The sequence below is a fragment of the Rhamphochromis sp. 'chilingali' genome (assembly GCF_963969265.1).
Source record: "Rhamphochromis sp. 'chilingali' genome assembly, chromosome: 2".
Lineage (NCBI taxonomy): Eukaryota > Metazoa > Chordata > Actinopteri > Cichliformes > Cichlidae > Rhamphochromis > Rhamphochromis sp. 'chilingali'.
In genome coordinates, this window is record NC_137930.1 from 35,638,509 (window position 1) to 35,662,088 (window position 23,580).

The 23,580-nt window shown below is 38.2% G+C and overlaps 1 protein-coding gene across 4 annotated transcripts in view; it reads right to left on the minus strand.

Annotated features, from left to right (window-relative positions):
• tjp2a (tight junction protein 2a (zona occludens 2)) overlaps nt 1-23,204 on the minus strand; it is a 48,535-nt gene extending 25,331 nt beyond the window's left edge. The window contains exons 1-2 of one of the 4 annotated variants that reach the window (XM_080876167.1): nt 23,019-23,204; nt 9,190-9,319 (exon numbers count right to left, since the gene is read on the minus strand). In XM_080876167.1, the coding sequence (XP_080732293.1) occupies nt 9,190-9,195 (6 nt within the window). In that variant the 5' untranslated portion in view covers nt 9,196-9,319; nt 23,019-23,204. Of the gene's footprint in view, nt 1-3,260; nt 3,554-6,174; nt 6,279-9,189; nt 9,320-17,109; nt 17,647-23,018 lie in introns of those variants that run through there. The other 3 variants (XM_080876165.1, XM_080876168.1, XM_080876166.1) reach the window with 3 other exon arrangements.
• Nucleotides 23,205-23,580: the final 376 nt, after the last annotated feature.

Sequence of the window (23,580 nt, forward strand, 5' to 3'; positions counted from 1 at the left end):
ATCGGTTTGGCTGAGATTAAAGTTATTAGATTAGATAAAATAAAACTTTATTAATCCCCCGGGTGGGTTCCTCCTTGGTTTTCACACAGCTGACTAAACGTCAAACAGAAAACTTATTAAACAGAAGTATGAGACAGTCGAGAATTTACACCAGTGTCTGGTTATATTTTAGATAGCAAGAAGCAGACGGCCGAGTTTAATAAACTCCACCGAGACAGCGGTGACGCTAATCAGAACTAGCCTTCTGATTCAGAAGGCTAGACCGTCCAATTTCACGCCTTTAAACTTTAAAGGCGTGTTTGTGTGTGTGTTTATACAATTGCTATTATGTTTGCACTTTATGTGTAATGTTACTGACTGCAGAGATCAGTAAGATGTGTGTATTTTTTATTTATTAGTTTTATTTATTTAATATTATTTTTTAATTGAATGACTGTCTAGTAGTTCACAGATGTCGAAAAACTGAGTGTGGTAAAGCCACTGATTTTTTTTTATGTATATTTCTGCAATCTGCACATTGTACTGACTTTCATTTTAATGTTTACACCAGGGTTCCTTGTCAGCACTTTATGCTCAGATGTTTGTAAGCTAAAAATAAACTATTGTGTATGTTCAAATATACTGTTGTGATTGAAGAAGTTAAATAAAAATGTCAGTCATCAATTCATGCATCACCTCATGTCATCATAACAGAGGTCTGTCTTCCAGGAAAGAACAGTTTAAAATTAATGTAATATAGTATTGGCCATACTAGGGCTGGGCGATATGACCCAAAATTCATATCTCGATATTTTTTAGCTGGATGGCGATATAAGATATATATCTCGATATTTTTTTTAAGCCATAAAGTAAGAACAAAAAGAGTTCTTAGTCAAAGCTGTGTCCCAGATGTCACACAGGCACTTTTATTAACATACAGCACAGATGTACATGAAAAATTACTCAAAATTAAATTATGAGCATTCATTAAATAATAATGCTCCATAAATAAAAGAAAACAAGGTTGTTTTTGTGCTAAACAAAGAGCTCACAATTGTGCAGTCAAAATGTAAACTAAAAGACGCTGAGCGTAATAACAAAGACAGACAGATTTTACAGCTGCTCTGTTCCCAAGTTTTACTGTGTGACTGATAGCCTGGAGTTTGAAATCCGCTTCATAACCACGTCTCTTACAGGTGCCATTTATGGTCCTTATACACACACAATACGGTAATATTACGTTGATGCACAGTACGTATCACTCCGCGAAGCTCCTCGGTAGCCGTAATGCGCCGACAATCTATCAAGCGGTGCAGCTCCGTAGCTTACCAAAGTCGTACTCAAACATTTTTGACAGATTGCTGAGCGCCGTGTACCACATAAAATCGGTTCGCGGCCACCAAGCACAACCAGAATTCATACATAAGGCGCGCTATCAACTTTTGAGAGAATGAAAGGATTTTAGGGTTAGCGCGGTTAGCTCGTTAGCGCGGTTAGCTCGTTAGCATGTTTAGCTCGTTAGCACGTTGACGCCGTCCAGCCCCACGCATGGGGCGATGCACAGTAACTCGTTAACGGAGATTTGCCGTGTCCGTCTTGTCGCTGCCTGCACGTGAAGCGATGGGGTAGGAGGGGGAGTTGTCTTCAGTGAAGGCGAGGCGGAGTAACGTTGCGTAGAGACAAAAGTGGACGAAAGAGAGGCAAACTTGCGGCTCCACAACTATAATTATAACGTAACATAGACTATATCGATATAAAGGATATTGTCACATCTTATATCTCGTATAAAAATATATCGATATGTTTTAAAAACTCGATATATCGCCCAGCTCTAGGCCATACTATATGATGTATTGCTTGTCTTTGTTTAATAATACAGAAGACAAAGACCTTAAAAAATAATCGCATCGCAATCGCAATATTGGGGCAAAAAAATCGCAATTAGATTATTTTCCATAATCGTTCAGCCCTAAGGCAGGCCCACTGGATAAGTCACAGTCCCTAGTGCAAGCGATTACATAACAAAACACAAACACATTTCCACTAATGAGGAGGGGAAATGACATACTGGGTTATACACACAGGATGTGACTTGGAAAACAAATTTAGAGATACAGCTCATCACTTATCACAAAGAAAATACAAAATAAATGTGTAGCTGAAACACATACCATTTTTACTGTTACCGTAAGACTGTAACGTCTCTTGCAGAATTATTTAAGTACCCATCTATTCTTATATCAATCACGTTTGTCCAAAGAAAAATAACCTGGAACATGTTTAATAGATGGTAGACCTATATTATCATTTTCATTATAACTTCATTTGTTTGGGGGTTTTTTTTTTTGGACTAATCTGAATGTTAAATGTAAATTAAGGTACAAAGTGATGCATTTTAATTATAACATTGAATTACATTGCTTTGCCTTCCCTACAGGCCAAAACTAACTAAATAAATACAATTATATAAAGTAGGAACATGACATGAAACATGCTACAAGAAAATGTTCAGTTAAGTTAAAGACTTTTCTGCCTATCAACCAAAGTTTTATTTAGGTTTTACAGCTTTGTTTAGAGTATAATCACATCATTTGAGCAACATGCTTCTCTTGTCCCAATTACTTCCCATCTTTCCTTGAAATCAAAGGAACATTATCAGGAAATGACAAAATGACCCAGCCACTTCCTGTGTTTATGTGCTGCTGATAAGAAAAGGCAGTGCAAGTCTACCCCCTCCTGGCCGTATACCTGCATTACATCGTGTGCCAGAAAAACAACTCCTGCATAAGTATATTTAATTTAGTGTAGAAAAACAACAACTACATTGAGTTTGAAGGCTTTAGTTTGTAATGCAGGGGGACCACAACACTGCCGTTTCCCGAGAAAGTGGATTTTCAAATAACCACAAGATAAATAAGTCCAAAAACGTTAAATCCGCTGTAAAATGTACCAATCGGTCGACTAAACAAAAACTGCGGATTGGATCAGAAGTCAAAACTAATCTTAAGACAACAGATGTGTTTAAAGTTAAAAGTTAGCTAACTAAACCGTTCGTGTAGCTGGTAGCAGTCGCAGTAGCAGTAACAGCAGGTGCAACAGGCTTCAGCAGGGATTCATGGAAACTCCCGACTTTTCCTCAAGGATATTCACACACATACACAGAGAGAGACACACGCAAACACACACACAGCACATCCATATGGCTAAAGTTATCTAATAATGCTACATTACACTACATTTGTATTCGTCAGTACTGACTGTAGGCGTACAAAAGGACTTACTGTTAAATACTGAGTAGCGTATCTGCTCAGAGAGAGCAGCCCCCCTCCGTTTACTGGCATCACGCACTTTGAACTGTCCGAGAGTGGTACCGAGGATTCAAACCAAACTACGACTAGTTAGGCGTTTCCGGTGGCACATCTGCCACAAGTTGTGAAGAATTTTAAAAAAAATTAGAAGCTTGAAAAAGTAAAAGTCCCGAATGTTTCACTCTAAGTGAACCACTTCACTCACAAAACACACAGACTTCGTGAATCCAGAGTAAAAAATTAGCGCCGACAGCTCCTAGCTTGGTTCAGATTGTACCAAGTAGGACCCCCCGGGAGGGGTGGGGTTAGGTCCAAACTAATTTAGATAAATAAAGACCAACTCGAACAACAGTTTAGAAACTTAACTTTAATGAAACTAATACTGATATTCCAATAATATGTGTAATTACAAACCGCTGATAACACAGCAGATAGAGAAATAAAGGTGGCTTACGACCACCCTTAGATCGTTGAGATGGACGCGTCCAAAATTCCCATTGATTTTTAGGCAGCCTGCTGTGAGGCTTCCAGCCAGACAGCACAACAACAGCCTTAATTAAACTAAGTGAGGAATATTATAGACATTAACCAAACTGTCGACGCGTCCATTTTAGGATAACTGAAATATTTTATTCCAACTGCTTTCAATGCAAAAAAAACAACAACAACAACGTTTATTCAGGGTGTGTAAATAATAATAACTCTTGTGAGTAAATCCAACACCCCTCCCCCAAACGACACATATATTTAAGCTCCTAAATATCTACTAACAGGTTTGACAGGAAAAAGTATAGTTTGTTCATTTAGGCAGAATGCAGTCATTTGTTGAGTATTACCTTACATTGGTGTTTGCTGTCTGTTAATATCAAATTTCCCCTAACTTAATATCTACATCTCTACATCTAAATGTGTATTTGCGACATTACAGATTGACTTTACATTACATTCAACCTCTACAACTTCAAAAATGTTTCCCAGAACTTTTCAAACACATATTTTTTAACTTAAAAAAAAAAAACTTTATTCTTTAACGGGACATTTGACATATTTTGTCTTGCCTAGTCTGTTCAACTGAACAAACATTTATATTGAGGTTTTCTAGTCAAATGGACCACTTAAAGGGCTTTTTAATACAAGCTGACATGCCCAAATTCATACAGTAGTACTCTAGAGCACACTCACTCATATACAGACGGATGTGTTGGGAGTTACTTGGGTTTCAGTAGCTTGCCCAAGGATCCTTCAATATGTGGACCGGAAGACCTGAGGACTGAGCTACTGACCTTCCTGTTAGTGGTCTTCTGATTCCTTCTATTGTTGTAATAGGAAAGGATCTTCCACTACAGTTGTGATCTGTCCTTGCATCTGAAATATAACTTCTTTTTTTTTTTTAGGTCATGGAATAAAGAGATCAGACTATTTTCCTCTCTCAAATGATGCACGCAGCAAGAAATAGTTGGCTTTGGATGCGCTTCCACCGGTGGAAATTGGCATTGTTTGATTCCACTCATCTACTAACAGGCAAATATATTTTTAACCAATGAGAGCAGCGTCTTCCTGGGTGACAATCAAGAGGCTCATATCTTGGAATGGCCTACACGCCTACCAGATCTCAATCTAATCAAACCACCTTTTCTTAAATAAATATGACAGACATCGCCATGATCAAAAACACAAAATGACGGTGCTCTGCTTCAACAGTGAAGTTACAGAGTCTAGGAGAATCAAATCCAAGGGGCACTGAAGCCATTTTGGTGGCACTTGGATGGCTCAACACCTTAAAATGACTCTTAATGTTGGTTTTCCTTTATTTGTCACCCATATAATACTATGTGAAAAACTCAAAGCTCCTATTATGAGAAGCTTATACAAAAGGTCAAGATGACCACATGCAGATGTCCCACAATGACCCCTTGTTTCCCCCCCCCCCCCCTTTCATCTCTGTGTGCACAATTTACTGTGTGTACGAAGCCGCCCTCATCTGGTATTTTATCACAGAAGAATCAGATAAGAACACGCCAGCTGACTCTGAAAATGTCCAAAATCCTTTATACAACCTGATCCATCCCTTTAATATCCACCATTTTTACAAATTTCTGCTTCTGAAGAACACAGCACTTTATCCACACTTTTTTTAGGGCAGTGAATTAAATAATGACAATACAATTTCAGAGAAATTAAGGTCAACCCAAATAAATCAACACATTCCACTCCAACTAAGAGATGCCAAACTGATCTTAAAATAGGCCATCCAAATGCAAAACAGCTTCACTGCCCTGAATAATTTGTGGGAGCAAGTCATTAAAACAATGAAGCTTCTGGGACGTGACATGTCTCCCTGGTTAATCATCATTCTGGATTCAGGAGGGGTCACAACAGTGTAGTTATATTCAAATAAGGAAACGGGGAGGAAGCAGCCTGGGAAAGACTGAGTCACTGAACTTTATCTTCAAGTCGTCAATGTGTCAGAGCAGAAGCAGTCTCAGTCACAGCTTACAAATCATTTTTGCACAAATAGAGGAAAAAAAAAGGACATGCCTGCATTTTTCAGATCACTGATGGGATTACGCAAGAGTTTCGTAAGACTGAAAAATCATTAAATTTTCAACAGCAGAGTTTCACACAATCACCCGAGTGACGTTAACCACAAAACCCATCAAACCTTGCTTGACAAAAACAAACAGCCAAGAAAAAGGACACTCAGTGCGCTCCATGTGTGCACAGACAAGCCCTGAAAGCATTACACTCAACACAAGGAAATCATTAAAATGCAAGGATTTGACACATTTTCTTAGCTTAGATAAGCTCCAGCTAACAAGCAAAATCACTTCTACAAATACCATGAATTTAATTAAAACATTACTAAGAAAAAAAAAATTGTAGTTACCTGAATTACATCATTTCCACTGAACCAATTCAAGTAAAAATCATACTTTCATGTGTCTCATCTCAGCTTGGCTTGTTTTTGGTAGCTGGCGTTTTCCCTCTACCTCCTCAAAGTTTGCTGGACTCTCACTGATAGCAATGTCACACAGAGCTGAAGAAACATCCACGTGATCACACTACAAACACAGGAACAACAGAGGATATCCACGAATTCACTTATGCTCCTTATCCAGGTCGTGATCACAGAGGCAGCAGCCTGAGCAGAGCTGCAAAGACCTCCCTCTGACATGCCATCACCTCTAGCTCTTCCAGCGATCTGTCAAGGCGTTAACAAGCCACCTGAGAGACACAGGCTCAATTTCATACCTCCTCACTCTGTGATGAGTCACCCTTGTGGCTCCTGGAGGGTCTCTTAATTAAGGTCCAGAGGTGAACACCCAAAGGCAACAGGCTGCATCTACACAACAAACATGTGGCCTTCATAGTATGCCACGGGACGAGGGCTGCTTGATTGCCTTCCATTGCTCTGCACTGGATCTACATGACTTTGGCCTAGCACCATAGACAAGCATACCAGGTAAACACATCGTTTTCAGGGATCTCCTAACAAACTGTTAGAGGGAAATACAGCAGGAAGCTGTGGGAGGTCCTCTGATGCTGAAAAAAAAAACAACCTCTAACATCATCTTGATGCATTTTATGTCACTATCAAGTAAAAGATCATGTCCACCGCTAATTGAAAAATGCGGTAGTACATTTCAGAAATGATAAAGAGTCTTGGAAAACTTGACCTCTGACCTTGACCTTAAAGGTTGAGGTCACTGAGATTCATACATGTTCGGGATTTTTAAGCAGATGCAACTATGGTATGAATTTGAAAATCACTTTCTTCTCGAGTTATTGCAGTCACAAACCTGCGTCCATGTTGCCCGACTGACAATACAAAAAAAAGGGAAGAATAATGCATTACAATGTGCTTTTCAATAACATTTACAGTCAAATCTTTCCTAGTCATACACAAACACATGGATTTCCACCATTCACAAGTGCGTGCAGCCCAACACAAGCACTGCACCTTCACAGAGCAAGGTTAGTAAGCATCAGTGCAGACTCAAACCTCAGCTGGCTATTCTCAGAGCTGAGAAACAGCAGCAGCTCCAATCTGAACCCCTCCCTACAAAACAAACTCCTCACTCGGTTTCCGCCTGTTGTGTTCGCCTCCTTCTCGCACAGGGCACCACACAGCCTTCACAAGAAAACAAGAGGTGGTGACTGTGGTCACTGTAGAAAGCTCTGCAAACAAATGACTGAATCTTTGTTTTCCCCAAAGCTTTTAATACCACAAAAATGAACACGAACACAGCAGTATCAGCTTTACTTTGATGCTTTTGTGGGGAATTTAACATGGTTGGAAAATAACTAGCGTCTGATTTATTATCTTTAAAATCTCCATAAAATTAAAGACAATGATTGTACTGTGATTTCTTTTATGCTAACATGCAAAATGAGCTTTCAGTGCAAAAGCTCCTTTTTCCACACACACACACCACCTGGGAAACAAACCATCAAACAACACCGCACATATGCAAATGGCTTAGTCATCAGTGCTGTTGTTCGCTCTTTCCTGTCACTAACATTGAGTAGGTGCAGAGAGAACTGAGGCTGAGATCTCACTGACGGCACAACGGCTAATTGAAAAGCCACTAGATTCACTGCTAGATGTTTAAAGTACAGTAAACTACAGTGTGGTGATTTCAGTTGTGAATGGGAGGGATGTCTGAAGCCTGGGAGGACCTCTATATCAAATTTTAACTTCAACAACAAGTTTGTCTTGCAGCGGTTGATATTAAATTATTTCACTCAAACAAAAATCAGAAAAATGTTAATGATCGAAAGGGTTATACTTACTAAATTCTGGGGGGTTCATGTTGATGAACTTCTAAATTTTAAGAGGCATATTGATGAGTTAATGAAAAAATTACCTATGTTGATATTAGCGAACTACTTACACCGATCGTTATTAGAGCCTCACTTAAGTTACTGTTATATGGTGCAATACTTATCCTTCCCATATCAAATAACACACACACTTCAAATAAAAGACTTCAAATATTATGGTCCAATCTAGATGCTCCTTCTGATCCCCTTTTTCTTGGTTACAAACCTCTAAATTTAAAAGAATATAACATATTTCACAATGACTGTGCTATGTATAGAGTAGTATTTACATTTAACAAAAGACTTTGTGAGCTTATCCAATATTTCATCCTTCTCACACATATAATACGAGAAAACAAAAACACCAAGATTTGAAGGGAAAGATTTTAAACTCTGGTTGGCTTTCTACCTGAGATTCACACTTATTTTTATGTGAAACTAGCTAGAGGTATTGGTGTGTTAGTGTATTAATGGATGGTCAGTGTAACAGTGTTAGTTATATGTTAGGATCTTTAAGGTTACCTTAGGATACTTTAGTGACTAGGTTAGTTACAGTACATTGGTAATTCTATACGCATTTGCTGTATATTATCTGATGTTTTGGCCCCTATTTATAAGTTGAGGTTAGCTTTTAGGAAGCACCATTTCACAAATAACCATCTCATATAGACTATCATGTTGGAATGTATATTTTGATTGATTTGTGAATAAACCAAACTGAAACTAAAGCAAAATAAAGCTCAGAACTGTGTACTCAGTTCAGTAAGAGACTGGACACTGGGTAGAGTTTAGGCTCAAACAGTCGAGTATCTGAACCAGTCCTAGCAAAGTCATTTAAAAATGTTAGTTTTAATGTTGTACGCCACGATTGTCACACGTGATGGCCGACTGACGGTCCTCGCCTTTTTTTCTTGGCTTAGCTCACTGAAGACTCAATCTATTGCATTCGATACCAAAAAAGTACCAGGTACAAGGCACAATCCACAAGGTAGTGTTAGTGAAGAAAGGAAAACAAAAAAATATCACATAACTCGAGGCCAAATCAGATACAGTGTGGACGTTTATGTAAAAGACGTACCATCATAATAGCCGAGAAACTGCGTGAAGACAGGCGGCGAAGATACAAGTACTGGGCTTCTCTGGACCAGCAGAACTTTCTGCTGCACTTGAGGAGGTCAGTGCTGGTCTGGTCAGAGCCAGGCTGATCCCTGAGCACATAAGAGAAACACAATATTACATCATAACCAGCAGTGTTACCATAATGAAAAGGGATTATTTAAAACTTTCACTGTATAGCACTTTGTCTAAAGGGCAGCAAGAGGAGTAGATTTATTTCTTTAGAGGATGCTTTGACCTTAAAACATAGCAATTTGTTGAATAGTCTGAAATATTTAAATGGGCATGACTCAGAAAATCATGTTGTCCAAGTGAGGTGTCAAGAGATGCTTTGCACCAGGCGGAGAGATCTATTTTTATACAGCATAAAAAGAATAAGGCTCTCTAAACATTCCTGAGTTATGTAATTGCTTTACACATTTCCTAGACATGTTCATTTATAGCATTTTACACAGTTTGCAGGAAACATTAAATAAGAGACTTTAAAACAAATTATGGAGGAAAAACTCTTCTTGGGCTCGACTCGTAGTTTTGCATGACTTTAGTTGAAAATAATCTATATTTTTCTGACATTTGGACGTAATCCACCTTCTCCCTCATTCTCCTTCTCCTGTTAAGCCATCCTTCTTTTGATTGGCTGCCCCTCGTTTGAAGAACAGGTGGGTGGGGCTTTATGCAGATCCTAATATGGCAAGATTAAAAATTATCTTAAAAAATGTTTAAGGGCAATCAAAAGCAAATCAAAATGATATAGAGTATATAGTATGATGGATACTTTAATAGAATTAGCCACATGTTTCTCATTGGTGCATGACACAGTTAAACCAGACTCACCAGAAGACCAGACTGACACAGATAACAGACTATTATCAAACTCATCTCAAGTCTCATTTTAAGCATCTCTGCCATTGATCACAAGCAGCATGTCCAAACATATGGTCAACACCCATCCCCAGCTTCATGGCATTGTGTCAAACACACTGAGATGATCTGAGTGGATAAAGTCAGATATCACGTACAGAGAGGGAAGAAACCAGATTTCCTCTGTGTGACCAAACCTTAACTGTTACACTTTCAAAGAAACCCAAAAAAACCACACTCTGTGAATGCAAAAGGAGGGGCTCAGTATTTCCAGGAAGACCTGAAGCGTGCCTGGGGATAAAAACACTGGTGGTGTCTCCACTGACTTCTTACCGAAGTCCGCTCTGCGCAGACTTCATTACTCTATGAGCGACTACATTAAAAGGGCATTTAGATATTTTAGTACCTCATTTCCTACAAGCTCATGGATATTTATCCTGGCATTTATAATTATGTTACTACTAAAAGCAGGATACTCAGAGGGTAATGTAAAACAGAAAGCCAAACCATTTTAATCCCTAGTATGAGCCACGCTCCAAAAACATATCCTATTTGCTATATCCATTCAAAACAACTCCTCCATTCTCCATGAATGATTTCATTTGGGGAAAAGAATCAAAGTCACCTCTTCAATTTGTTTTGTTTTTTCTTTTCAAATTACAGCTCAAACAACAGTTTGCATTTACTTGCATTCTGTAATGATCCAAATTTATAATGCATTTTCATGTTGCTTCCACATGCTCCAAAAACTGATAAAAAAGGAAGCATTTGTTCTGTTGATCGCCCGCCCTCTTCTGTTTTTTGTTTTCCTTTTGGTTTGTCTTCTGTGTGGGACTTTGTGACTCGTTCCTGTAAATGATTACTGCTTGCCGGCTTGCTTCCAAGTAATTGCTGCATATTAATATTAAAGATTTCAACCAGTAAAACCTAACATGGCTTTTATTGCGTAGCACACAAAGGAAACACAAAGGAAACAAAGCAAACTTCAGCAGCACTTGTGACTAGGGCTGAACGATTATGGAAAATAATCTAATTGCGATTTTTTTGCCCCAATATTGCGATTGCGATGCGATATGCGATTATTTTTTAAGGTCTTTGTCTTCTGTATTATTAAACAAAGACAAGCAATACATCATATAGTATGGCCAATACTATATTACATTAATTTTAAACTGTTCTTTCCTGGAAGACAGACCTCTGTTATGATGACATGAGGTGATGCATGAATTGATGACTGACATTTTTATTTAACTTCTTCAATCACAACAGTATATTTGAACATACACAATAGTTTATTTTTAGCTTACAAACATCTGAGCATAAAGTGCTGACAAGGAACCCTGGTGTAAACATTAAAATGAAAGTCAGTACAATGTGCAGATTGCAGAAATATACATAAAAAAAAATCAGTGGCTTTACCACACTCAGTTTTTCGACATCTGTGAACTACTAGACAGTCATTCAATTAAAAAATAATATTAAATAAATAAAACTAATAAATAAAAAATACACACATCTTACTGATCTCTGCAGTCAGTAACATTACACATAAAGTGCAAACATAATAGCAATTGTATAAACACACACACAAACACGCCTTTAAAATTTAAAGGCGTGAAATTGGACGGTCTAGCCTTCTGATTAGCTAATCAGAACTAGCCTTCTGATTAGCTAATCAGAAGGCTAGTTCTGATTAGCGTCACCGCTGTCTCGGTGGAGTTTAATAAACTCGGCCGTCTGCTTCTTGCTATCTAAAATATAACCAGACACTGGTGTAAATTCTCGACTGTCTCATACTTCTGTTTAATAAGTTTTCTGTTTGACGTTTAGTCAGCTGTGTGAAAACCAAGGAGGAACCCACCCGGGGGATTAATAAAGTTTTATTTTATCTAATCTAATAACTTTAATCTCAGCCAAACCGATTTACTCACGAACAAACAAAACACTGAAAAAAGCCCAACAATAACATTTTTAGGTTGTCTAAGTGACTTATATATTACGTTTAACCCGAGCAGCGAAACTCCGCGGTGATCTGAAAATGATGTGCCGGGAGTTGTGCCGTTCTCGGCCGCATCAGTAACCCTCGAGCTCCCGGCTAGCTGTCGAGCTGGTGGGTAGCAGACGCCTCTGAAAACGTCGAAGCACTTTTGCAAATATGGGATATCTTGATAAACCGAGCAGATATTTGATGTTTACACAACTACTTTCTCGCCTGAAAATATGTTAAAAGTTTATTTTGTGACCCAGAAAGATTAGTATGAGTAATTTTAAAACTTAGTAGCGGCCGCCATTGCTGGAAACTGGAGTTTGGCTGGGCCGCGCTATGAATTCTGGGATATGGTAGTTTTGTTTTTTTTGTTTTGTTTTTTTTATTAGTAATATAAACATACAAACAAAATGCACCATATATTACAGATTCAGAGAATAAACATTTCTTACATATTAGCAACTTTCATATATAGTGAAAATAAAATATAAAGATGGGGTCACATAAATTAACAGATTATTAACTCACTAAATCAAAATCTTCTACAAAGGAAACAAAAAAAGCAGCCTTTTTCTTTTTAACTAAAGTCAAAGATTTAACCAACAGGTTTAGGTCGTTTTTCCAGTGAGCCAGTGTTGGTTTAATCTTAAAAAAGCGACATTTATGTATAAAATACTTACACAAGATTAATAACACATTAACACCATAATTAGCTTTCTTTTCTTTCAAAAACACTCCAAACATTATCATATTTAAGGTAAATGGGGTAATTTGAATCCCACTGGAATAAAGCCAGGTATGAAAATCCAACCAAAATATTTGTATAAAATTGCACAAAAAGAATAGATGGTCCAAATCCTCCTCTTCTGTTTCACAAAATACACAATTACCCGTTTCTATTTTGAATCTATCACTAAGGAGTCTATTTGTCGGGTAAATTTTATTCAAGATTTTAAATTGGACTTCTTTCCCTTTAGGAGGGATAGGGAAGGTGATATAATCAGTTCTTATTTTTTCAATTTCTTCCCTTTGGAAATCTTTTAATATGTAATTACGTCTAAGTAAATTTGGAGAATAAAGACTCCCTAATGAAGATCTAAGAAACTTATTATTGCATTTAACATCACAAAACTGAATACCATCTATATATAATTGCCTTAACTTGGGGGAGATGTCAGAATATATTATATCATTTACAACTATGTTTTTAAGTGACAATGGAATGGATTTTATAACCCGATTAAATTTACTTTTAGAACATTGGATATTAAACTTTTGGCAAAAATCTTGATGTCCTAGAACATGTCCTTCCTCATCTACAAAATGGGCAATTGCCCAAACACCTTTTGATAACCAATCTTGAATAAAAATAGATTTTCTGTTCATCAGTATATATCTATTGTTCCAAATTGGGCTATTATGTGGAGTGAAATTATGTTTAAATAACATTTTCCAATAAAGAAGGACCTGTTTATGGAATTCAGAGAGTTTAGCAGGTAGCTTAGTAATTTCAAAGTCACACTTTAGGAGAAAGTCGATACCCCCTAGTGTGTTAAAGACCTTACTTGGTATAAAAAACCAAATGGAGTGTGGATTATTTAGGAAGGATTTTAACCATTTAAGTTTCAAAACACCATTCATTATGTCAAAATCAATTGCGTTTCCACCGCCTTCAATGTATGGTTTAACCAAATCATCTTTAGATATATAATGGCACTTATTCCTCCAAATAAAATTAAAATTCAAGCTATTAATTGTTTTAATAACTTTATTCGATATTGATAGAGAGTAAGCTGGATATATAAATCTAGATAAACTATCCATTTTGGTTAATACTATTCTTCCAAAAATTGTGATGTCTCTTTGTAACCACTTATTTAGGATTGTCTTACATTTGTCAACATTATCTAAAATATTTACTTTTTCTAAGACTTTGTGATCTTTTGAAATTGTGATGCCCAAATATTTTACCTCCCTCTTCACCTTTATATCGTACAGTAATTGTGAATTACACTCCTTTAATGCCAATAATTCACATTTATTTAAATTTAACTTTAAGCCTGAAGCTTTTGAGAATGTAGTGATTATTTGTTTTACCAGGGGAATCTGATGTTCATTTTTTAAGAAAAGAGTAGTGTCATCCGCAAGTTGACTAATTATTAAAGAATTGTCCATAATCTCAATTCCGGCAACGCTGCTGTTTTTAATTAGAATTGCGAGCATCTCCACAACCATTATGAACAAGAACGGAGAGCTTCCACACCCTTGCCTAATTCCTCTTTTGACGCCAAATCTTTTACCAGTGCCATAGCCTAATGACACAGAGCTATTTATATCATTATACAGTATATCTATTATCTTCCTAAATTTATCCCCAAATCCAAATCGAGTTAGTGTTTCTAAAATAAAAGGATGTTCTACTGAATCGAAAGCTTTATAAAAGTCCAAGAAAAGAATAAAACTGTCATCACTAATCAGATCATTGTAGTCCAGTAAGTCTAAAACCAATCTGATATTATTATGAATGTTCCTGTCTTTCAAAAACCCTGATTGTGTCTCACTAATTATACTTGAAACCCCTTGTTTGAGCCTTGTTGCAACTGAGCTAGAGAAAATTTTATAATCTGTATTTAATAAAGTTATGGGCCTTAAGTTATCCAATTGTCGTTTATCTTTGTTTGGTTTAGGAATTAATGTAATTAATCCTTGTTTCATGCTAGACATCAATTCTCCCTTTTCAATACTGGCCAGTATAGCTTTGAATAAAATTTCCCGTAAGTCTTCCCAAAAAAATTGGAAGAAATTAACTGTCAGCCCATCTGGACCAGGGGATTTATTAAGTGCCATTTTCTTAACAGATGCATCTAATTCTTCAATTCTGAAGTCAGATTCACATAATTCCTTAAATGATTCATCAATTTTAGGGATCAGATTATCTATTTGATCAAAAAAGACATCACAATCTGCTTGGGAGAACTGTGAGGAGTATAAATTGGAATAGAATGTATAAGTTTCATTCTCCAAAATTTTAGGGTCGTCACATTCAATGCCATCAATTAACAGAGAAGATATAAAATTTCTTTTCTGTCTGCTCTTTTCTAAATTAAAAAAATATGAAGAATTTCTTTCCCCCTCCTCAATCCACTTGGCCCGTGAACGCACAAAAGCTCCTTCTGCTTTATTTAGGTAGAGCTGATCTAATTTAGTTTGCAACTCCATAAGTTTACTCCTTTCTTGGGTATTTAGATCATCTTTACTACAGCAATAAGTAATTTCTTGGAATAATTTACATTCATATTCTCTTTGCTTTTGACTTATGTTTTTACTGAATTGAATACTAAATTCTCTAATTTTGAATTTAATGAATTCCCATTTATTGATATATCCTACAATTAGATGATCAGCCATAATATCTTTTATAATTTTTTTGACTATGTTGCAGTAGTCTTCATTTTGTAAAAGTTTGGCATTGAACTTCCAATAAGTTCTTTTATTTGATTGTCTAATTTCCGATTCTAAGCACAGTTCAATAAAGCAATGATCAGATAGAGGTGCATTTGACATTGCAACTTTTACAGTGTGGCTAAGAATGATGTCACTTCCTAGCCAATAGTCTATTCTAGATTTACAAGCTCCATTTGGTTTAAACCAGGAAAAGCTCTTAATTTCTGGATTTCTTACTCTCCAAATATCTGTCAAGTTGTTATTAATCAAAAATTCTATAATTAGGTTATTTTTTGTGGTCTACCTGTCCTTGAGGGCCATCTATCAGTCCATTCATCAGGAGTCATATTCCAATCACCACCCATTAAAATGTATTCTGTAGGGTATCGACCTTTAAGTTCAAAAATATTTGAAGTTATATCTTCTAACATAATTTTATTCTGACTTTCATTGTTATATCCATAAACGTTGACTAAAATGAAAAACAAACTTTCAACTCTCATTACAGCAATCAACCAATGACCATTCAAGTCAGTTCGTTGTATTACAAGATCCCCGGGAAAGTTATTGAATAAAATTGCTACTTCAAACCAATGGTCAAACCAATGGGGTAGCAAAATCCTGTTTAGCCATGGCTCAATGAGGTAATAAAGCAAGTTAGTCGCTCAGCATGACAAACTGAAATGTATCAATACAAATGCAGGAGAAAAAGCTACAAAGACAGAGGATGAGGAGCTTTCTACTTTGAAACTTTAATCAACTTTAAACTGTTTGGAGACAGTGGTGACAATTTGGCTGTCACGATACAAACGATAAGAAATTCTTTGAAGTGTAAAAGGAAAGAGGCTGAAAATGCTGCTACAATAGTTGTAGCCTGGGCGGGGTTCCACATTAGGGTTGGGCGATAATGTGCAATTGTTACTCCTGACTCCCTTTGTTATGGGTCGCTGCTCGAGTCGAGGTGTGTGAGTTTAACTTGGAAGAATAGTGTATTGCAATAATTACTGAGGCTGGTAAATAAAGCAAATACTAAACTGAAGCAATTTGTTGATTGGTACATAAGTAATTATTGAAAAATTAAAAAAAAAAAGACTACATAACAATGATTTTAAACAAAGTTTTAAAAAGAAAACATTTCCTGCCAAATGCAGGACACAACACAAACACGGGTCTTTCTTTAAAAGAAAATTACTTTCCACATTACATCACTGTGTCTCTCTGTAGTGAGAAGAATGTGTCATGCATTGTGTTTACAATCCACCTGTCCGATTCCTCCCCCTTCCTCGTGGCAGCTAGTGGCCCAGATGGTCACAATGTTGATATATTTGCCTCACAGATTTCTGCCTTTAAGGATTATGGTGAGTAACTGAAACACAGTTTCTGTGCTGTGTGAATGAAATAAAATACCTTCCCCTTCCTTCTTGCTTGGGAAACTACTAACAATAGAATTATCTGCATGACCACCAAACTGTTTTTTCTTCAGAAATCTTTTGATTCCCCCACTGAACTGCAACAGCAGGATATAAAAATCCATCTTCTAGAAGGAAACATCCAATACAAGTACCGGTACGGTACAGTAATCAAACTCACCCTGGGGGTCTCCACAGTTTCCTGCCTGGTGGCAGCAGCTCCCGTTTGTTTAAGGGTACAATCCCCATCGCTGCCTGCATGATCGTGATGAACTTCTTAAACTTCATCTTCTAACTCTCCTTTATGAACATCCCATGGACCTCATCACTAACTGCTGCTACACTCCCTGATCCCAACCTGAAGTGATGAGTGTCTACTCATCTCCTTTGGCATCATCAAACTTGTCTGTTCTTGCGCCTCAGTGCATCACTTTCTCCAGGAGACTGAGCCACAGATTGAGCGTCCAGTGCTGCGCGGTTCCCGCGGCGTGACCACTAAGGGTCCTGTCCTCAACCGCTGACTCCCACAGATGTCCTTTTGGCTTTTCCAAGCGAACGAGGATGAAAGGAAAACAAACAGCCACGTTCCTGCCAGGAGGTGGGCTGGCCGAGAGGGGATAACAACACGTCACTCTTACATAATTCTCGAGCTTCTCTGGACATTACACTAATGAAAATGCAGCTTCTGCCACCACCGCCGCCGCCGCTGCTGTGACTGCTGCTGCAGCCGCTGGGATAATTGTGGTACTAAGCCTTGACAGATCATGCATGCTCCCCGCCCCCTTCTCCTATAATCCCCCCATCCAGGCTTAGTTTTCTCACCATTTACACCCAGACAGATCCATCTACTTTGAAAAAAAAAAGAAAAAAACAAATCACATGATGACACACCCCTCAATACCAGAGCTAACCTCTAATGGACGAAGATTATTAATGACAAAGCAATGACCAGACAACTTTAAGCTGCAGTCAGTCTGCAGTTCAAGATTTGCACAAGAACAGATGTGATGCCACAGCACGTTTTCACACCCATGTTTCACTGGAGAAGCCAAATGTATCTGGCTTCTCTGTGTGTGTGTGTGTGTGTGTGTGTGTGTGTGTGTGTGTGTGTGTCTTTCAAGCCCAAATTCACACCTTCATCTGACCCAGTTGATTTTTCTTTTGTGATTGGCTGGCTGCACAACAAGTTTCCACAAACCAAAGTGACAGACTTTCACAAGGCGAAAGGTGCAAGACAGGACCTGAGAGTCAGATAATGCCTTGACTTGCAGTCTGCAACTCACTTCTCAAAAATGTGATTTCATCCTCAGTATTCTGAATTTGTGGATTAATAATTGTTTAACAATGGTTTTGCAACCATTCAGTCCCATTAGTAAACTTCAATAATCCATCCCCAACTCTTCCCTGCATGCATCCCTCTCCTCCCTCCCACTTTGATATAAACCCTCGGCACGCACGCAGATTAAATGTATCTTGCCATCCCCGAGTCACCAGATGACAGCAGGCTGCCATGTCCTGAGAGGTTTGAAATAAATAAATAAATCTTTGTGACCTCTTGATGAGCTGCCAGCCAATGCAAACTCTTGACAGAATTTATATTCAAGCTGCTTGTATGTCTGGATTACGGCTCTGGATGGTCCTGCCATGAGAGCTGCTGCAGATTTCACTGAGCAGGAAAAATCCCTCAGCACTCCAAGAGGGGGGAGCAAAAAATGCCAGGAGCGCAGCAGGGGAGACACAGAAATAGCAAGACTATTTTTAAAAACACTGGATAACGGCAACATGCGGGGAGAGGAGGGGAAAAAAATGAGGAGAGGGGTTTCTTTGAGTTCACCCTGTATGTCTGTTTTTGTCTGATGAGCCACAGATTAAGAGCAGTGGCTGGACCGAGGGCAAAATTTACAGAGCAGAGTGACAGTCGTTTTTATCATAATCCAACACTTTACAGTAATCTCACGGGGAACACTGATCCAATCCACACTGAAGAATGTGTGTGCGTACTTATGACTAACACATGTGCAAACGTGAAAAAACTAAACAAGCAATCACACCTGTGAACACCTGGCACATGGACAATGATGACTGGTTAGAAAGCGAGTTATGTAGCAAACTATTTTTTGGCCAGATACCTACCAGCACAATGGTGCTGAAAATACTGCAGGTAACAGTTTGTGAAATAAAGCCTGTGAAATCAAAGTTTAACAGTTTAAATAAACAAATGATGGATGATTTGAGGAGCTCCGTGCTAACTGTAACCTGATAATAAAAGGTGGAAGTGCCAAAAAGTCCAGTTCCTCTAGCAGCTGTTTAAAGCAAGTCAACCCCCCATGTTAAAATGTCCAACTTTACAGCCAGGTAAGACAGTTTTTTTTGTGTGTGTGTGTGTGTGTGTTTGTTTGTTTTTTAAATAACTCATCTGCCTGGATAACAGCCAACTGCTGTCTGCCAAGCATCACCTCCACCAAATTGAGCGTCTACACCGCGTTTGTGCTGTTGGTGCCTTTTGGAGCATAATGAAGTTGCAAAAATGAGCAGATATGAATTTTGTGTGAGTGACAACCGTTTAATTTGTGGCTAATAACCAAGCCTGCTAGCCTTTGGTTGATCACTTAAAGTGACACCCACACACTCTCGGTCCTTCGGGCTCCAACAAAACAAAATGGCAGCAGCCAAAACACTAATACTGTCACTTTAAAATATGAAGTCCAGAAACCACTAAGTATTTATATACAGCCTGTAAGCTTTGAATTGAAACATATGGGAATTTGGTCAGTTAGGGTTTGGCATTTGTATAGAAAACGTGGAAAACTCTAATCGGATGTATTCATTGTGACCTTGATGAAGCTGTCCATTTCCTGGTTCATATACGTTCCTGTTCTCAGCTATGACCTGGAGCAGGGGATAATAACTGCTCCAGGGGCTAGGGTTAGGGGGTTAGGGTTAGGGTTCAGAGGAGTGCTGTTCCTCCTCCACATGGAAAGAAGCCAGCTGAGGTGGTTCAGACATCTCACCAGGATGCCTCTGAACGCATTCTGGGAAAGATATTTCAAGCACGTCTAATTTGGAGGAGCCCTGAAGGCAGACCTAGGGCGGGCTGGAGAGATTATCTCTCAGCTGGCTTTGGAATTCCTCAGTAACCCTCAAGGAAGACTAAGGGGGTAGTGTTAGGGAAAGAAATGCCTGATCATGCTTAGACTGATGCCCACACAACTCAGACCAGGATGAGAACATGGATGGATGTTCAAGTTAAAATAATCCCTTGGAACTGTATCCATATCCACAAAGGAAATATATACTGAAATTTATTTCAAAATGTATTTTTTCAGCAGTAAAATTCAAACCAAGTTCTTTATCTGTCAAATATTATCAATCTATAACGCATCTGAATTAACCTGAGAATGCACACTGCACCACACACGCAGCTCACGCCCTTTAGTTTTTAAAAAGTGGGAGAGTAATTCATGGTTCCAGCTAATTCCTCTGTAACTGCATGTTTTTTTTACTACTTTTTAATGAGAATGAGTTCTGTTTTTTCCCCCTCATCTTCCCACAGGGTGAACAAATGCGGCTGGAGCTGCTTGGTCTTCTTAATGCTTTTACATAAGCAGTTTGTTTCTCTGCCCCTTGTCACTTCCTCACATGCTCGAGTAGTGCTGGGGTGCTGCATTACTAAGGCCCGGGCCATTATGCAATGTCCGTATGCAATGCATGTGAGTGCCAGATGGAGGGACACATGCCACTCACAAATCTGGGATGAGAGTGTGCAGACAGAAAGGGAAAGGGGAAAAAAAAAAAAATCAGTATGCACATCCCCTCCACAGGTATAATCTGGATCAGCTGCAAGCATGTAGTGACATGAAGATGAATTAAAGAGTCAAAAAGCAACACGAGAGCGAAAAAAGACAACATTTTTCAGTTTATCTATAAAAAGCTGGGTCTCCCTGCTAGATGTGTTTTCGTTCAATAGCAGTGAGACATGAGCACCGTGATCCAAGAAACTAAATGACACTGTAGACGTCCCATGTAGATTTCAACTCTTTTGGGGATGTACCAGCTGTGAAATTAAACTGGTCCAGGTCTTTTATTTTTACAAAGTCTTTTGGGTTTTCAGACATTTAGCTTGAACAAAATTAATGTGACACAACAGACAGGTTGAAATGTGAGTAAGCACAGTACTGTAAACCACAGATCTACAGATATTAGAGAGAACACCACCCAAAGTAAGGCTTATGCCACAGCTGTCCTAAATTAACAGTATTGGTAATTACCAAAAATATTGTTTATGTTTCAGTAATGGTTAATCCACCGATAAGCGCACACTCTTTAACTGAAATGATATTTTTAACAGCATAATACAAATATTGTAATTTGCAAATTTTCAGACTTACCATTTTACAAAAAAAACCCCTGAAAAATAAAAATAAAACACAGGATCGTTTTTTGATTAAGATGCCAAATTACAGTTATTTACTTGCAATCCTGAACAAGTAATTTTAGTGGTTGAACGTTATACTTGAACACACGTATCAGGAGGTATGTGTACAATTCCAGGTAAACACCACCACATGGAAAATTTGTATTCACTATCATTTAATGGCTACTTCCTTTTAGATACTGAATTGTAAGCAAAATAAAAGAACTATGTCTGAAAACATTACACAACATAAGGGCCACAAACATGTAAATGCAAAGATTTCTAGATGATAAAAGTGCAACTATGCCATTTGTTTTATGGGTGCACATGCTGTATCACCATTTACACACAGTGTTTAATGTTTTTTTTGTTTTTTTTAAATTCTCCCTATTCCCGATCTTTATGTTTTATTCTAAAATAATTTATCCATAGAGCTTAAACTGTTAGTTTAAGGTAAGAAGCAGCCTTCAGAACTACAAAATGAAACCAATGTGGAAGTGCCAAAAACAGCTGTTTTTCTAGCGGCCACTTGTTAAAATTTAACAGTTTTACAGGGTAAACGGCATGTTTACATCCTGAACCTCTATGAATAGTTAGCACTTTCATAACAGCTGTGTGGTGATTATTATTAATATTATTATTTCAGTTTTAACGTATACGGTGTGGCTCCTGTTATTTGCACGTGTCCCAAACAGGCAGTTTTAGGCAAGCGATGCATTATAAGCCTCAGGCTGGTGGTACATTTTGGAACATTTCTGAAGGAATTACCACAATAAAATCACGGCTAACTATAACTTTTAACAAATTAAGTCCTTTGGAGTAGCATGTGTACATCTCCGTGTTTCACTTGCACAGTTTATAGAGACGGCCTGTTAACAAAGCTAGGACTCCAAACTCATCCAAATATGATCATGGTTCCACATAGCAGTGGCTAAAAACAGTAACACCGAAACCTCACATTCCTAGTCTAATGGCACTGGGTGATACGACTCTAGGTATATCAATATTTTATCGACAGTCTATGATTCAACCCCATGTTTAAAATGGTTTATAGCTTCCACCCTTCGTTCTTTGAACCTCAACAGTTATCAGAAATGCATGTCAGTAAATAAAAACTTATCCGAGAGGTTTTTTTCCTCTTGCTTTTTTATTATAAGTATATCATTTGAGATGATACTGCTTTATATGTATGTAATGAAATGATGCTTTTGAATGTTTGTTAACTGTTAAGATATAAACTAATAATAAAAATAAGAATCATTAAACACGAGGAAACACTCACAGTGCGAGCCCCTGTTCAATTTCACAATTTTATTTAGATTGCGCCACATCACAACAACAGTTGCCTAAAGGGGCTTGAGGCGTGCCTCTAGTGCGCTGAAACTAGTAGTAAGCGCATGAATACACACGCAGAGGAGACAGCTACACGCAGGCCCGAATACAGTGTAGGTCATACCTGACGTTTTGACAAGAAGAAACTATCAAATAAATTAAAATATGACACCTTGCTGCCTTCAAGAACCAAGCTAAAAAATGTTATTAGTTGCTTAAGCTGTCGGAGCCCCACCTTAAATTTACACAGGCACCAGATAAAGATGGGGTAAAATGGCAGTGCGCGCCACAAACACAGTGAAAGCAAATCGATACTCACTGCGGACAATGCCGGACCTACTTACCAGGTGAAACTTCGTGTGTCCTGTCCTTATGTGACCGCAGGCAGCAGAGTAATCCCAAAAGCTGAACTGGACAAAGGAAGGGTGAGGAAGGAGAGGATTTTGACGGAACAAAGTTTTGGCGAGCCTCGAAAAATCCTTCTTCCTGGTTCTCTCAGGTATGTGGGCGTAGCTTAGAAACTGCAGGTGTGCTGTGTGTGCAGCTCCACTGCAGTTTCACCCATGACCTTTTTGGGCGGTGCCATTCTTCTGAGTCACTCTTCCGGTGTCATAAAAGGGACTTTTATACCGAAACTACACTCACCAGCTACTTTATCAGGCGCTTTATTGCTTCTACTTGGTTGCGATAGCATACCCAGTGATAGCAAGAGCGTGGCTTTAATTCTTCATGGCATATTCCACAAGTTGCAGGAAACAGTCCTCGGAGATTCTGGTCTGTTTTGACATGATAACATCACAAAGTTGCTGCACATTTGGTTGATGCAAATCTCCCCCCTCCACCACATCCCAAAGGTGCTCTATTACATCGAGATCTGGTGACAGTGGAAGCCATTTGAGTACAGGG